This window comes from Takifugu flavidus, chromosome 12 (assembly GCF_003711565.1).
Source record: "Takifugu flavidus isolate HTHZ2018 chromosome 12, ASM371156v2, whole genome shotgun sequence".
In the NCBI taxonomy this organism is placed as follows: Eukaryota; Metazoa; Chordata; class Actinopteri; order Tetraodontiformes; family Tetraodontidae; genus Takifugu; species Takifugu flavidus.
The window spans coordinates 1,480,716-1,498,676 of record NC_079531.1 but is presented as its reverse complement, the minus strand read 5'-3'; the positions used below and the strand labels follow the sequence as shown (position 1 = coordinate 1,498,676).

Here is a 17,961-nt window from a genome sequence, read left to right as displayed (position 1 = left end):
CCTGCAGACGTGCTTCGGTTCCAGCGTCCCGCTGACGCTCAAACGTCGCCAGTCTGTCATTGTGTTAACCTCATAAATATAGGAGAAGGTATTTGTGCTGGCACAACGTTTAATGTCTATTCTCTTGTGTAAATGTCCAAGAAAACCATGAGGAAAAATGCATCCTTGTGTGAAATTAACTGGATCCGAGTAAATTCTGCTTCATTTCTCTGTTAATCAAACTTCTGAAGCAAATTTGCCAGTTGAAATAACACTGCTGGCCTAATTAGGAAGAGCTGAACTGTCGTCTCTAAAGAGGAGGACTGTGGTTGACTCTCTCTCTCTGTCCACATCGCACAGCTATCTGCGGCGTAAATGCTGCAGTGCTGCTCCCACCTGCAGCTCAGCTTATTTTAGAGTTCAAACATCTGAATTCTGGCCTTGAACACATGACTTTTAGGACTGGCCTGATCCGCCCCTGCAGCTGAACTCCATCTATCATCTTGAAACAGGCACCTTTGTCCTCACCGGAGCTGTGGAAAAGCTGACTGGGCGCTTTTGGATTCAGGCTCAGCGGCGCAAAAATAGATATTTATGAAGATCTCGGGGCCCCACTGGGCCTTTAATCAAACTCCTCATCGTTTGATATCACAACAGTTAATGTGCCAGCTGCTGCGCTGGTCATGACGAGGCATCTGTGGCTCGTATTTTAGGGCATTTTCATTTCCCACAAAGCTACTGAAACAATTTTTTCTCCTTCCACGAGGATCTAAAGCAGCAGTCCTTCTAATTGACTGCCACACAAATTATAGTGAAATTAGACTGATTTAAGTTCGAGTCTAAGTGTTGCATTATGTATATGGCAGCTTTGATTTTTATATATAGCCCCAATTTGGAGGCCAAGAACTGGAAAACAAGCGCCGCGGGGATGAACAGATGGTGTTTTCACTGACCGTTTGCGCGTCATTCTGCCGCCGCGCTCCTTCCTGTTGTTCGGTAGCGTGACCAGCAGGAGGCAGCATTGAGCTGCAACAGGCTAGCGGAAAGAAGAAGCGTGCGTGTGCCCGTGCACCTGTCCACATGCAATTATTATGGTGACGGGTGCGCGACCTGGTCCCCACAGGTGTTGCTGTGCTCTTAAGGTAAATGTCTGGTAATGGAGTCTGTCTAGACAGGGTTAAAGGTGTGTGTGTGTGTGTGTGTGTGTGTGTATGTGTGTGTGTGTGATTACAATAAATCTGAGCTTTCCATCTGGCAATTGTCTGTCAGTTTCTTTCTCTCTCTCTGTCTCATCTGTGTGTGTGTGTGTGTGTGTGTGTGTGTGTGTGTGTGTGTGTGTCTCTGTCTCCTGGTACACTCAGAGACCATGACATCAGCAGTTATACTAGATGACGGCAGCCCGAAGCAACAGTGTTTGCGAGTCACAGCACACACACACACACACACACACACACACACACACACACACACACACAGCATGAAGTGATGAAATATATGCAACTGTCTTTTGGTTTGGGCCTCATCTCCGTCTCTCTGTGGTACACCTGCGGTGCCATGTTATTTAATTGGTTCTCTCTTTCACACACGCACAGAAAAAAAAATTGCTTCAACAGGTGTGATGTCAGCAGGAGCTCAGCGTGGTGCCACATGTTGCTATGGTGACGGGTAGACACCTAGCGACCCGCAGTTGCTCACATGATGCTCTTCTTCCTTCTCTTCCCTTTCTTGTCTTCCTCACTCCTCCATTTCCTCTCCTTTATCCCTCATCACCCCCCCCCCCATTCATCCTGCTATTACTCATCTTTGTGGTTGTGTAAAAGCTCAGTAAATAATAATTTTAAAAAAGCAGCACACCTGATTGGCCGGTGTCCAGTTTGGGGACGATCACATTTGTCGCGCACGTGCAACATGCGCACATGGACACACGACTGTTCTTTGAAACATGTCAGCCAATAAAAGGCATGCACTTGACCTGTGGGGGCTGAAGTGTGTGTGTGTGTGTGTGTGTGCATGCGCGAGCGTGAGTCACATGGATGGCGCGGGATGTGCTAGCATAAATGTTAACCCGCGTTAGAATCTCCATCTTTATACAATTAAATTCCGCAGGAAGTGGCTGGATGTGTAAAGTTCAAAGAGATCTGGGTTGAAATGATTCCTTATTTTAAGGCTGCTGCAGTGGAAGCAGCAGACGGGTGGAACGACGCGTCAATCGGGAATAAAAACGGGAATAAAAACAAACGACAGGGTTTCCATCGTGACGAGCGTCCGTCAGAGAGGGAAAGCTTTTATTTCTACTGTCAACTTTTGCTGAGAGTTTTTCAATTGCAGCAGCAACCGCGCTACCTTTGTCAGCCGCACCTGACACGAGTGGGCGGCATTTACACACACACACAGGTACACACACACACAGGTACACACACACACACAGGTACACACACACTTATGCACACGTGAGCTACATGAGTGTGTTGGGTAACGTTGGACATTTAAATGATAGTCAAGAAGTGTGCGCACAAACACAGGCTCCTGCTTTTGTGTTTGAGTGTGTGTGTGTGTGTGTGTGTGTGAGAGAGAGAGAGAGATGGTGTCGTCTAGGGGGCAGCAGGTTGAGTCATGAACCAGTGGGGGGGCGTTAAGACCGTGACATAACATTTAAATATCCGTACTCCGGTCCACGTGTGCCAGATGTCCACGCCGAGGAGTGTGTACAGCCCCAAACACACACGTCCAGCTGTTTTTAACCTCTTATCGTCGGTAAAATGGCAGAAATCTCGATTTATTGAGCAAAGCGATAGATTATTGGGCTGTAAAGTATCACAAACTGACACGTGCGGCTGGATTCCAAGGCCAGATGAGTTGTGAAATATGGCTGCTGCGCTTTTAGGAGGATTTTTGAGGAATATTTGCTTTCCCGAAAAGAGCGAGCTCTTCCATAAACGCGTCGCCGCGGGGCCGCTCTGATGGATGGACCCGCGCTCCGTGCAGACAGAGGGGTTGAAGTTTGGTTGAATGAAAAACTTTTCCTCGGATCATTATTCGGTTCCTGAGGCAGCGGTTCCTGTCGTGGCAGCGGGGTGGAGGCGGCGGCGGCGCCCTTCATCCACAACGCCATCTGACCCGGTGAAGGATGAATCCAATCAGTACAATCTGGTTATTAACCGTAGCGAAGGCGCGTTCTAATGGACGCTGACGATCAGCTGCTGTAGCTTCCTGATCACACACCTCATGTTTGTTTCAAACTTTTCAGCACCTCTTTGCCTCTCACCCTCGTCTACGTCTTCTCTTCCTGCATTTATTACCCTCCTCCTCCTCCTCCAGCCCCCGTCCCCCTGTTCGCCACTGCAGATAATCTTCGTGTGTGTGTGATAGTCTCTTCTGTCTCTTTTGATCTGAGCTTTATGTTCCGAGTTATTAATCTGTAATCATCACTGAGCCAACACACACACACACACCTAGCTAAAAACTGAAAACTTTCCTACATTTTTTTGTGGTTGAGCTGCAGTTGTTACCACGAGCATCATTATATCGTTCGACAAAGGCCACAATAAGAGTTTCTGTTGCTCCAAGTGCTGATGTGTGATCCAGTAAACTTTAATTGTCATTTCATACAATGAAACGCAAGGAGAACCTTTCCCAGTCCGATCCCATATTAGCAACTTTAGCTAATTAGGCCTAGCATCGGGAAGCCTCACTGTAAATTCTTTCCTCATGTCTGAATAATTGGCTGCTTATTGCAGAAAGGTGACAGGAAAGTTTCACAAATATCAGACTAATGAGTTTTACTGAAGTTCCGGCTGCTAATGTTGAGCCGTGATTCTCTTGTCTGCCACAACCTGCCGCCTGTGATAACGTCATTATCTCCTCGTCACCTGAGCTTATTTAAAATGCTGCATTGTCTGATTTAAACTTGGAGAAATAAAGGAGAAGCTCATGTCACGGACGTATATTGTGGCCGTACACCACAGGGATGCTGCTTGTGTTTAACTGTCTTGTGTGATTTGTTCTCCAGGGTCGGGTTACCCGTATGTTCTGGAGCCCCCGGCCCACGACTTTATTTCTGGTAAACCGAAAAGCAAAATAAATCCCTGTCATGTCCATTAAATTCCCTTTAACTCCTTATTGCCCCTCCCTCATTCACACCTGCACCACCGCGGCCATTAAGCCATCATTAATCTGTAATAAATGGTTAATAATACATTAGCAACCCTTATGCTACTTTGCTAACTGCAAATTAACAGTTGGTTTCTGTAGAATCCAAATGTTTGCAGCTATAAATATGGCTACCAAACCCCCCCCCCCCCACACACACACACTCTCTCTCTCTCTCTCTCTTCTCTCTCTCTCTCTTCTCTCTCTCTCTCTCTCTCTCTATCTCTCTCTCTCTCTCTCTCTCTTCTCTCTCTCTCTCTCTCTCTCTCTCTCTCAGCTTGTGGCTCTATATTAATCAACAGCTGGAGTGAGAAATCTGTACGTGCACACACTCCCAATCTCCCCAGCATTGTTGGTTCTGACTCTGCCTTCCTCGGCCTCATTACAGCCTTCAGCCCTGCTGCAATAAAGGCCTATGAACGTCTTAGTTTAGCACTGTTTGTTGTGTGTGTGTGCGTGCGTTAATGCGTGCGGGGGGAGGGGGACATGGGGAAGATGAATGGTTGTGATTAGGCGGCGCACGCCGCGGACAAGTGTGGTGATCAATGCCTCCATTCTGTCTGCTGCTCAAGAGCAGACAAATGCAGCCTGGTCACGCCAACAGGCGCCGCATGCAGGCTTCTTTTCCATGGACAGTGTGCGTGTGTGTGTGTGTGTGTGTGTTAGTTACATGGGTTTTACAGTGATTGATGGCCCTTTTGCTCCGGTTCACCATTTTTACTTGTTTAATGTGCTGAAAGAACCTGACGTTCATGTGTGACATCATAAGTGAAGGTTGTGAAGCTTGGAATGGCAGATAACAAGTGCAGAAGAGTGTGTGTGTGTGTGTGTGTGTTTGTGTGTGTGTGTGTGTGTGTGTGTGTCTGCAGAGGACTGCGGCGTGGAAGTGCTGACCGAGCAGGAGGGGGGGGAAGAAGAATGAAAACACAAGGCGGTAATGGAGGAAAGATTTCAATAGAGGGAGGTGGAAACAGGGAAATGTAGATCTGGGCGTGAAGGAGGGAGGAGATGAAGTTACAGATGGGGGGGTGATGGGAAGGGCTCTGGGATTGGTGGATCAAATCAATTGAAATGGAGGGAAAGCCAGAAGCAGCGTGGAGAGGTGGCGGCGGGGCCGCTGACTTGTTGTTGTCCGGGCTTTCATCCAGGAAATGAGAGGACTCTCCCTCTCCGGGGGAGAGAAAGACGCGTCTCCTCCGTGCATTTAAACCAGCACACATTCCTCACCCACACACACGCCGACAGGCCGCTGCTCCCTACGCATGTTTTACGATCAGTGGCGATAAGCGGCACTTTCCCATCGATCAGTCGCAGAAGCGTTTGTGCGGAACGTGAACCACAGAGAATCCAAATGGTGCCTCCCTTCTCGGGATGATTTCTTCCACCCAGCGTTTGAATCCTGCGGCAGGGAGCAAATCTTCCTCGGCTCTAATGGCAGGAGGATAAACCGGTTAATTGTGTTGGTTTTATCGCCGGTCGTCTAAGAACCATTAAACCTCCATCAGACGCTCCTCAGGAGCGGCGAGAGAGGAGCTTTCTAACTTTGGTGCTTGCGCAGGCCTGTTCTGGGAGTGTGCAGGCGTGCACGTGTGCAGGCGTGCACGTGTGCGCCACTCCGCCCCATTAGGTCGACCGCGTCGCGGCTGCTGTTGCTGGAGGAGAAAACGATGTGATCGAGTTGGGGAGGCGACGCTCCGCCAGCTCTCCCGGGACCGGCGCCGTTACAGCACATTTACATAAACATCACCTCCTTTTACATCTCATTAGCAGAGGGAGCACATCAACGGGGGGGGGGTTCATCGTGATTCCACGGGACGGGGAAAGTGCCGAGGGAACGGAGGAACTTGTTACTGCAGCAGCCGTTATTCTGCACAACGGGACCAGTTCATTCCCTTTCTGACTCTTCTGTTCTCCTTTAATCCTCTTTTCCAGCTCCTCTTCCTCTTTTCCTCTTCCTCACCTCTCCCACCAACATGCGTCCTGCGTTTCTCTTCAAGAGCAGCTGAATTGTCAGCTCTGCACATCTGCATGTGCTCTAATCGAATTAAGAGGATGCCCGGCCAGGCATTTCTAATTGAATCTCTCCCCGATGCGCGGGGGGGGGGGGGGGGGGGGGTTCTCCCTCATGGTGCAGAGTTGTAGCATTAAGTCGGCGCCTTTACCTGTTACGCTCCTGTGGAATTGCCTTCTTGCATGACAAATGAGGGAACTGTTTGAATAATTAAGAGCAGAAGTCTTTAGGTGTGTGTGTGTGTGTGTGTGTGTGTGTGTGTGTGTGGGCTCCTAATGCAGGTCAGGGTTAGAAAAATCTTTGTTATTTTTAGCCGTTTGTGTCCAGAATTGTGATCAACTCACTCGTCTTCGGCCCAAACAAACACGATGCTCAACACGTCTTAATGTCAGGCCACGGATCCAGACGCACTCGGTATCCACGGAAACCTAAATGAGTCTCAGCAGGCATGTGGGCATCATGTCTGTGGACGCGCTGGTGAGGAAGGAGGATGTGGTGGGCAGCAGATAAAGGCTGAGAGCACGGGAAGAAGATGAGGAGCAGAGTCGGAGGTTGAATGTGATTATCACGAGGAGGAGGAGGAGAGGAGAGGAGAGGGGGATGATTGGACCGGAGAGGGGAGGGATGGAGGGATGGAGGGAGGGAGAGTGGTGCAGAGGGTGAGTCAGAAGGCGATGAGGGCGGCGGGGAACGAGCATGCTGCTTATTGCACGCCACCAAGAATGAAGTCGGCAACCCGTCTGCAGAGGCCTGGTGCGTGAGGGCGTGCACGCACACGTGCACACCACAACAGAAGAAGCTATTAAGCAACAACAGCGCAGACGGAGCCGACTAAATCACAACTCCTGAAGACTACACACACACACACACACACACACACACACACACACACACACACACACACACACACACTAGCTCAACTATCTCTGTGGGGGCCTTTGCATTGACGTCTCTTCGTTTCTCTTTCACAAACTGACCAAAACCCCTCAAATCAACCTGAACTGAAAGGTTGACCTGGTGGGGACCTCACAAAGGTGGTCAGACCCCACAACATGAGTGGAAACACACGTGGGCGAATCGTCTCCGTGATGACCACAAATTGAGAATAATGGCGGCCGGGCCGCTCCCCCCTCGGCTGCTGAAGTCTTGCTTCTCGTTTGTTCTTCTCGTCGTTTTGATGTGATTTATTAACGAAGACAGCTCCCGGGGTTCTGATCCTGGACGGGCTGAGGACCGCTGTGGTCCGGGACGCAAACGTCAACACTGAACAAACGAGTATCTGCTGCAAACGAGCTGTTGTGCCGGATGATGTGCACCCGTGCACGACATAATTAGCCGCCACAAACAAATGCTCCGCTCCATTAATTAGTGCACATAAAGACGTGTGCGCACGTGTCTCCTAGGGCGTTTAAGGCGTGTACGTTTACGGCTGCCTGCAGGTGAGTGTTTAAAATGTTCTCCTCAGATCTGATTCATCCTCTTCCCATTAACACCAGATTCATCAGCGTCTCTAACGGGCTCATTTAACCCTGTGGATGTGTAACGAGCTGCTTTTCCATTATATCTGACACAAATGTCCAACAATCTTACTAGTTTAAGAAAAGTTTTGTGGATTTTATGATCATTATAACTTAATGTGTTCTAATCTTCAGTTAGAACTGATGTGAAATGTGTTGTAGGAAAAAATACAATTAAATTAACCTTTTATTTTTAGAAAAGTGCCATAAACACCTTAAAATTTCACTTAATCAGCCAAAGCTGGATGCGCAGTGAGGTGAAATTAACCGTCTGTTTGTGTTGGAAGTTGGCAAAAATCGAAAGATTTCAATGAGCGTAGCATTGATTTATCAAAAGGGAAGAAAAATCTCCTGTTCGGAGTCACAGCAGCAGTGACGGGGCTGGAAATAAGTGAAGTGACCTTTGAGTCTGAGTTATAAAACCATAACCTTTAAAGAAAAGCTGCCGTGTTCCCTACAATTTTCTAAAAAGGAACTCTGAAGTGATAGAACGTGTCTGAGAAAGAACACTATGATTTGCTACTGATTAGGAGTCAAATTTAATCAGCATTTATTTTGTATAGTCTAATTAATTGCTGATGGGAAAGAAATGTCACATTTTGATAAGAGAATTTCTAAAAAATAAACTAAAATAAACATGCAGATGACAGATGTTATTGGCCCATTTTTCTGAAATCTGGATGAAATAATCCCTAAATTTCCAGCATTTCAAGCAGGCGCTTGTGTGCAGAACTGTTGGCGTGTGTGTCCTCGCGCTCCCTGACGTGTTCTGTCTGTGTCCCCACGCGTCTGCAGTCTGCACGATCCGCTGTCAGAAGTTCCTGATCTCACGGGTCGGGGAGGACTGGATCTTCCTCATCCTGCTGGGGCTCGTCATGGCCCTGGTCAGCTGGGTGGTGGACTTCTGCATCGCTATCTGTTTACAAGGTGAGCCGGGGGGGATGAGGCCTGAGAGCATTAAATGGTCAGTTACACAGTGATTGGATACATTTTCCCTTTGATCTGGAAAGACTCAGGATGTGTGTGGTTTTCTTTAAAATTTTCCCCATTAAAACAATATTTGAATTAATTGTCAAGTGGTTTTAATTTCATTTGATCAAGATCTGGCGCCACCTTGTGGTAAAACAACAAATTGTAAGGGATGGGTGTCGTTCCCACTTTTTCCACGGGCGTCCACAAAACTCCTCACAATTCCTGATGTCCATTCATGTTGAAACCTTATCTTAAGGACTGACTTTTCCCTCTCAAGAACACTAAAATCAATCACTTGACATCTGCCTCAATATTTATTTCTAATGTGCGTCTGCTAACGAGCACTACAAACTGTCAGAAAAGTGTCAGCAGGCTAGTTCCCATACCTCTGTCTCAGCTGTCTGAATTCTCTTCTGCTTCTCATATTTTACTGGGAGTTAAAGGGCTTGTTTGGTGCTTTGATGGATGATCAAAGTCTCTCAGATCATTCCCAGAAACATGAAACAGAAACGGAAAATCGTGCTCCAGTCGTGGATGCACGCCATCTTTTTAGATTGTTTTGTATCAGTAGACCCAGCAGGATGCGTTTAAAGTGGAACTGGAGATGGTTAAGAGACGGCTGGAAAGCTCCTTATGGCATCACATACTCCTGCAAGATGGATACAGATGTTGTGAAGGAGGGAGGCATCAGGGAAAAAGAGCAAATCTTGGAGCCTTACGGGACAAATGCTCGGGTGGACGTCTCAGATTCTGTCTGAGCTTCACTGTCAAGGACACTTAGACCGGTGTCCAGTTCCTTCATGTGGACCCAGAACACATACACTGCACCTGTGTGTGGGCATTTACATGTTCTCCTGTGTGTGTGTGTGTGTGTGTGTGGTGTGTGTGTGTGTGCCCACAGCACAGAAATGGATGTACGGTGGCCTGGATAGCAACATCTTCCTTCAGTATCTTGCGTGGGTCACCTACCCCGTGGTCCTCATCACCTTCTCTGCCGGGTTCACACAAATTCTCGCCCCACAGGCTGTAGGTAGGACAAACACGCAAGAACGTGTAAAAGCACGTGCACACATTTGTTCTAACCTCATCACAACTAAATGCCTTAAACTCACCCTTACAGACAACATGTCCTCACTTTGCAGGCGTTTTATTCTTGTCCTCTTAATGTAACATAAACAAGAATGCACACACACACTCACACTCCAAATCCTACAACATTTTAGTTTTTCAGTATCAAGCAGACACTTGCAGTTCCACTTGTTCCTTGCAGGTTCTGGTATTCCAGAGATGAAGACCATTCTGAGGGGCGTCGTGCTCAAGGAATACCTCACGTTCAAGACATTTGTGGCCAAGGTCATCGGCCTCACCTGCGCTCTGGGTAGCGGCATGCCCCTGGGCAAGGAGGTAACACGCGCTTAAACATGTGTTTATGCTTGCATGTGCTTTTAAAGTTAAATTTAACCCGTTGCTCAAGCTAAAAGCTGCGCCAGTGAGGTCGTTGTCGTCGGACCCGATCGGGTTCGTAACCACAGGAAAATGTAACGCAATGTGGATGCTAACGTAGACGTTCAGTCTCAGACAACCTGTGCAGATGTTGTGTATGGTTTACACACACACACACACACACACACACACACACACACACACACACACACACACACACACACAGGAGCCTCAGGCTCTTGAGTTTTTGCCTCACAGCAGCTGCATCCAGTTTTTCTGAACTTTTCACTCTATAGCTTGTTGTTGTTGTTGTTGATCGTGCGCGGCCCTTTTTAAACACGCACGTGTCTGTTCTCCTGTCAGGGTCCCTTCGTACACATCGCCAGTCTGTGCGCCGCCCTGCTCAGCAAGTTCATGTCTCTGTTTGGTGGAATCTACGAGGTTGGTCTCATCTCCATTCGTTTATGTCTTTTCTGAATCGGCCACCAAAGAACGTTTCTATCAAGTTGGGGTCCAGTATTTGTCCTTTCAACAGTCGCATTACATCAGGTCAAATATGAGGTTAATTTTGGCAAGAATCTCTTGAAATAAAAAGATATCGCTGAACTAACTCCATTGCCAGGTTAGTCATCCTTATATCAAGTTAGAAAAAGCGAATCCTCCATCATCACGAGTGTCTGCACTCGGTAAACCCAAAGTAATAAAACCAAAGTAAGGGCAGCTGCCTTTAAAAGGCAGTAAAGACGCATAAAAAGACGAGACTGTGTGTGGTTTTCTCTTCTAATCAGTGTTTGTTGGAGTCAGAAAATGTCTTTAAATTCCTCCTCCCTGGAAGTGGCGAGCTGGTGATATTGGATTTTATAAATGTTTAATCAATCTTATTTGTCAGCAAATTTTTGATGTCCGTCTCTGGTCCACAGAGACGAACATTTCAGTGTGGGAGGGGGGAGCGAAATGATGCTCCTCTTCATCCCCCCCTCCTTTTTACTTCCTCTCGTCCCATCTGGGACGCCCACTGGGAACTCGGCTCCGTTCCCACAGATGTGAGCGTCTCTGGAGAGGACAGACGGGATTCGGATCTGAACTGGGCCGGAGCGGGGACGAGAAATGAGATCCTGTATTTAAAACTGTGGTGTTAACTTCAGCGAAAGGCAACACAAACTACCGTTTAGTGCCATCAGGAAGAGAACTGGGGCTCTGTGGTGTCACTGGTTGGGGGTCAATTGATACAAGTTATTGATTTATTGATTAAAGACACCTGATGTGAGTGTTTCCATCTGCCCGGCCGTTTAATCTCCCTCTCTGCTCCCCCTCCAGAGTGCTCTGCTGCATTTTATTGCATATTAATGCCGGGGGGGGGGGGGGGGGTGAAGTGTCGCTGTGCAGCTGCGCCGCGCCTCCTCGGGCTGAAGTGACGTGTTGGATGCAGAGAAACCAGCTTTTGTTTAAGATACTTTCAGAAGTCCTCGCGTGCTCCATTTGCCTGTGAAAATAAAATGCTCAAAGATCAGAAGATTGATAATTAAAGAAAACTTTGTCTCTGGTTTTCACACTGCTGAAGGAGCCCTGGACTAAGGTAATGAAATCGTCCATTTCCCAGCATGCTCCACACGTCTCCGTCCTCATCATCTAAACTGCAGAAGCAGGATTAATATTTGATCCGGCTCTTTTTGAATTAAGGGTTTTTCTCCCCCCTTTCGGTTCCTCCTCATGTTACTTTCCTTTTGATCACATCATTATTCCACGTATTTCTGCATCAGCTCGTGAAAAATACATGGACCGGTTTGTTTTTTAATGTTTGGAAATTATAAAGATATGGAGAAGTGATTGATGCAGCGGCTAATGTGAGCACATGTGGAATCAGCCTCTCTCCAGATGATGTGAAATTCTTTTAAATTCTTTTGCCGTAGTCCAGTGAAGCAACAGTCGACCAATAATTCATGAGTTTTCCAGGAGACTTTTAAGAGGAATCATCACGTCGTGTTATATCAGCCAGTTTCTTACTCACAGTCACAAACTATGAAAGAAAAAAGGGAGAAAATTCTTAGTTTAAGCTTCTTGGTTTCAAAAACCTGCTGGTTTGTTACATTAGCCAAGATTAGCCAGGTAAAAATCACCCCTGTTCCACGGATCTCTATGAATAATTATACAGTTAGAACAAGATTTTGTTTTTGTGATTTTTTTGGGGGGGAAAATAAGTCTTAAGTTATTGAAAAAGCATTTATTGAAGGATTGATGAGTAACGTCCATTTGCAGCACCGATTTTTCCGTGTGCGTATCTGAGTTTTTCACTGTAAATTCGTCAGAGTGGTCTAAGCCGGCGAGCGTGCACGTCTACACGCCGCACTTACTCACAGTAATCTGTCTTTATCACTGACATGCTGCTTTAAGGAAAACTATCTCATAGGGATGAAGGTAAGGAAGATCAGACACATGGAAAAAAAATCCCAGCATGCACTGCATCCATGTTATCGCGCACGTACGTGCATGTTATTTATGTAATTATGAACACATTATATCAGGATTAACTGCATGTGTTGTGCAGTTTCGGGGAGATTAGCTTGTCACACATGACGGCAGAGAACAATTACGTCCATATTTCTGTCACCAAACCGTCTCATGTGACTTTATGTGGTGGTGCATTAATTAACGTGTGTGTGTGTGTGTGGTGTGTGTGTGTGTGTGTGTGTGTGTGTGTGTGTGTGTGTGTGTGTGTGTTTCAGAACGAGTCGAGGAACATCGAGATGCTGGCGGCGGCCTGCGCTGTGGGGGTGGGCTGCTGTTTCGCTGCTCCAATCGGAGGTGAGGCCTCACAGGGAGGCACCTGTGATGTTTCTCCTGGGTGGAATTATGTCTTGAAGAGATGTGCAGGATCAGGATCCTTGTTTTAATGAAGAAATCTGTGTGTGTGTGTGTGTGTGTGTGTGTGTGTGTGTGTGTGTGTGTGTGTTCCAGGAGTGCTGTTCAGCATCGAGGTAACGTCCACGTTCTTCGCCGTGAGGAACTACTGGAGAGGTTTCTTTGCGGCCACCTTCAGTGCCTTCATCTTCAGAGTGTTGGCTGTTTGGAACAGAGATGAAGGTGAGGTCTTTTCTGGGCCCTCGTCTAACATTAGCCAGCAGAGACTCTTATTTTTCCTCTTTCCGCCTATGTATTCTCCCCCTCCAGACCGGCTAACTGGTTTATAGCAGCATAAATTAGGCCGCTGGTCTCTGCAGAAGGCAGATGGGAGGCAAGAAAAATAGGAGCGAGTACCAATCTGCTCTCCTAAACTCCTTATTAAGTCTTCCGAGGAAGCGGCGTGAAACCTCTTTGCAGTGCAGAACTAGAGTTCCCAGTGTGGAGAGCCTGGGACATTAATCCGTTCTTTAGGCACAGAACCTGGCTTCCTGGCTCTCACCTGACTTCCTGTTTCCTCAGAAACCATCACCGCCCTCTTCAAGACGCGCTTTCGCCTCGACTTTCCCTTCGACCTCCAGGAGCTTCCTGCCTTCGCCGTCATCGGGTGAGTGGTGCTGAGCGTGTGACATGTGGCGCTGTTGCAGGAGGCGCTGGCGGGGCGCCCCCTGGAGGTGGCGTCCCCTGGAGGTGGCGTCCCCTGGAGGTGGCCCGCGTGGCGGAGAGTGTGGGCGGGGACAGTTGGTGGCCCACTGAGCCATGTCTTATTTTATCCTGCTTCCACCTGAGGGCTCCTGCATGACTGTGAACGAGACCTGAGACACACTCCCCCCCCCCCCCACACACACACACACACACACCATGCTCCCTCATATGAAACATCTTCCCGCTCTTCTTCGGTGGATCTTGTGTGAACACCAGCTGCTGGGTCGGTGAATCACAGTGTACATTTTACATTCCCTCTAGAGCACCGAGTCCTATTTTGTGTGTGTGTGTGTGTGTGTGTGTGTGTGTGTGTGTCCATCCGTGTAGTTTCCATCTTCCCCTGCCAATAGTTGTCAGGCTGAGAATTCGGTCAGCATCCGTTTACGCCTGCAGGCTTCTGAAGCGAGGCTCCTCGGGACGCCAGGATACTGAAATAACACACGGTACACGTGGAGGACTATTTAATTACTTAAACACGGTTTTATCCCGAGACCCGGCCCGCTGACTGAGCTAAATGTCTTTGGTCTCCGTGTTAACGTGTCCTCAACCCCGAGTCGCTCCTCTAGTTGCATCTTCGGCGGTGATAATCTCAGATGATCTAATATAAGGCAGAAGGGAAGAACGGCCCACTTATCTGAGCATCAGCGCAGCCTCTGATATCAGTGTCACGCCTGCATTCCTTCTACTCAAGGACGTCCTGGTGGAGAACTACACGCTTGATTATATAACTTTTGTCGCCTTTTCCCGACCTCCCCCTGACCCGACTCTGTCTGGAAACCTTCATTCTGGACTTCAACACGAAGAACGAAGAGGAAATGTGCTGTTTATCTCCAGCTGCACAAGGAGGGCGAAGCCTCTAATCACGTCTTCTTTATTTATTCAGAGACGTTTTTTAGGATTAATAATGCAGCGACTGGCTCGTCTGCTTCTCTCTCCTCTTCCTGTCCTCACTGAGATGCGTCCCCGATGTTCTCGCTCACACTGTTGGGGTTGCATTTACAGCTGGTTTAGCAGGAATCTGCTTGGGTAGCAGGTTTGGAGGGGGCTGACTCTGCTGCGTCTCTCTGCAGCATCGCCAGTGGCTTCGGCGGGGCTCTATTCGTCTACCTGAACAGGCTGATCGTCCAGTTCATGAGGAAGCAAAAGACCATCAACAGGTTCCTCATGAAGAAGTAAGTCCAGCAGCACCACAGTCACCTGGGCTCCTCTCGAACACCCCACTAACCCCCCAGAACACTAAAATCCTCTTTCACTGTAAAGGCATCCTTCTTTTGAACATTAAGGGACACCTGATGTTTGCTCAGGTGTGGCTTCACTCATTAACGTCAATTTTATTTATGAAGCACAGATTCGCAGCAGATTCCACACTCATACTTAATTTATTGTCATTAAACCCCAACGCTGTTCTTATTGGGGGGAAAAAAGCAGATTATAAATGATGAATGTCAATTATGTCCCCACACAAACACGCAGCATGATTCACTGTGACAATGAGGCCCCTGTTTATCCATTAATCCTTTAATAATTAAAGCTTCTCAACATCAATGTAAATGCTTCAGTGAATTAATGAGGTAAATAAACGACCTGCATCATCCGTCTTTCCTCTCTCTCTCTCTGTCTGTCTCTCTCTCTCTCTGTTTCTGTCTCTCTCTCTCTCTGTTTCTGTCTCTCTCTCTCTGTTTCTGTCTCTCTCTCTCTGTTTCTGTGTGTCTCTCTCTCTCTCTCTGTTTCTGTCTTCTCTCTCTCTCTCTGTTTCTGTCTCTCTCTCTCTCTCTCTGTTTCTGTCTCTCTCTCTCTCTGTTTCTGTCTCTCTCTCTGTTTCTGTGTCTCTCTCTCTCAGACGCCTGCTGTATCCTGCACTGGTCACTTTACTCGTCTCCACGCTAACGTTCCTCCCGGCTTTGGACAGTTCATGGCAGGAAAGGTGGGTTCTGCATGGCGCCGCCATCACTCTCCACTGTAACTCACCTATGAAGGAAACTTCCCACAATGCACGGGGTGCTGCCTGTGTCCTTATTCCAAAGCCTGAATACAGTCTGCAGCTGCAGTCTGAACAGTAACAGGTTGCTTCCTTGAAGGGAAACGGCCGCCGCTGCTGCATGTTTGGGTTTGTTGTGATTTATTGTCCTGGTTGCGGCTGCATAGCGCAGCTGTGTAATGAACCATTTAAAATCATTATATTGTTGCATAACAGCTTGATTACCATTCATGGGTGCGCCTGTGTGTGTGCGTGTGGGGAACATTAGGCTCGTCAGGACATGTTGTACTATGAATTTAGATAAGGTAGACGCTGGTTTGGGTGGGAGTCTGGACGAGCAGAGAGCGCTCCTGTGTCCGCTGAACTGCACACGCCGGGTTGGGCTCGTGACAAAAAGGCACGTTGGGTTCCTGAATCCAGCGAATCCGTCCCGTTCTTCTTAAAGGTCATCTCCAGAGAGCTCGCGCAGTGTTCCAGGCCCTTCCCTCTGTTGTCATTCCTTTCACATTATTACCAACACCCTCTCCGGCTGTCTCGGGTCACAACGCTGACATGTACATAAGTTCTTTGCTTCTTTAATGAGATCTTTGGGGGCACAGCGGGTCTTCCACCCATTGTCTGATGTGGTTCTACATGAGCTCCGCTAAGATTACCAGGCGTCAACGTCTCCAGAAGCTGTAATCATATTCAGTCCTGTCCTATGGAGAGAAGGAACGTCACATTTATTCCATGTTATCAGTTTTAGCCACGTTTGTTCCTGTGATTCTCCAGCTGACCCAGAAAGAGTCGCTGGTGACGCTCCTGGACAACCGCACGTGGGCCAAGCACGGCATCGCAGAGGAGTTCGACTACATCGGACACTCCCAAGCCTGGCAACACCCGCAGGTCAACGTCTTCGTCACCCTCGTCCTCTTCATCGTCATGAAGGTAAGACGCACCTTAGCTACAGATGAGATCAACCACAACAGGAGCTTCAAACTCCTGATGAACTCAGTCAAAGCTCCTGAGCTGCTGAAGGAGGCGTCTAGGTGACAGCGTCCAGGAGCTCTGGGGTCGAAGCTAAACGAGCAGAGAGGTGATGGTGTGTTTGTCCTGCTGCCGTGGCAGAAACTGATCTGTGACGTTTGCTGCTCCTTTTCTCACGGGAACATCTAATTTAACCTTTTTGCTGGCAAAAACACTTTACCTTTTCCAAAGAGGCAGTTTTGAATTCATCTGTCCTTTAGTAAAGGGTGTGTGTGTGTGTGTGTGTGTGTGTGTGTGTGTGTGTGTGTGTGTGTGTGTGTGTGTGTGTCTCTCAGGTGAGTTTGTGCACCGTTGGGGGGGGAAATGCACAGAGATGCAGCGTTCTAACTCTAATCACCCACCTGCACAAATCTCATCATGCTGCTCTCAACATTTATCTGTGGGCATGCTCTCTCACACACACACACACACACACACACACACACACACACACACACACACACACACACACACACACACACACACATTCAACTGTGAGGCTGTAATGGCTCCGTCTAATTACAGCCTTTGGTTTTTTCTGGACTCAGCCTGGTGATTTTCAAAAGGGAGATTGCGCTCTCCCTCTCCTCGGCGGTAATGAATGGTTCTTTTATTCAACGTGGCAGCCGTCTTGTCTTCGTTTTCATGCAGAAACTTCCAGAAGGTTTTCATTCCAGCTGATGTCTTCGCCCAGAGGTGCTCAGGAGACATGTCAGGTGGTTTTAAACTGCGTGGAGCAGACGGAAATGTCGCCTGTTGGGAGAAGGTTAAACGTGCGTCTGTGATGTTTTAGGACACCTTAGACACACACCCACACACACACACACATCTTCAAACTAATTTAGTGCGCAATAAATGTTATTTTTAGCGGTGCAATTCTGCACATCAACAGTGCTTTGTGAGAAAGGTCTTTCAGTGTGTGTGTGTGTGTGTGTGTGGTGTGTGTGTGTGTTGTGTCAAAGAACTGGTGGGACTGTAATTGAAGTGGGACCAGAGAAAAGGCCCCTGAGGGTCCCCTGGGATCCCCAGGTGATAGACTGTCCTCTGAATGTGACACACATACACGCACGTTATATTAAAGTGGGTAAATGTATTAAAGTGTGGCAGAGCCTGCGTCACAACTTGTATCCTTGACTACCCTTTACTTTGTTGCTTTTTTCTCCTACTTTATTGAGGTGAACAACTACGATCCTAACCTCAAAACCATCAGTGCTGGAGCTAACAGTTAGCAGTTGCAGCTAATTGGTGGCAGCGTTTAAAGCTAACAGGTGCGCTGCTTCATCCTGCTGTCAGTGGGATCAGGT

At 47.9% G+C, this 17,961-nt stretch overlaps 1 protein-coding gene across 1 annotated transcript in view; it reads left to right on the top strand.

Annotated features, from left to right (window-relative positions):
- The window catches only part of LOC130534729 (chloride channel protein 2-like), a 63,547-nt gene that overhangs the window by 25,208 nt on the left and 20,378 nt on the right, over nt 1-17,961 (top strand). Inside the window, 14 exon segments of the mRNA XM_057049219.1 lie at nt 3,989-4,039; nt 8,452-8,583; nt 9,530-9,658; nt 9,899-10,032; nt 10,435-10,512; nt 11,633-11,647; nt 12,463-12,486; nt 12,795-12,873; nt 13,027-13,152; nt 13,492-13,576; nt 14,745-14,846; nt 15,515-15,561; nt 15,564-15,598; nt 16,424-16,579. Coding sequence (XP_056905199.1) covers nt 3,989-4,039; nt 8,452-8,583; nt 9,530-9,658; nt 9,899-10,032; nt 10,435-10,512; nt 11,633-11,647; nt 12,463-12,486; nt 12,795-12,873; nt 13,027-13,152; nt 13,492-13,576; nt 14,745-14,846; nt 15,515-15,561; nt 15,564-15,598; nt 16,424-16,579 — 1,193 coding nt within the window.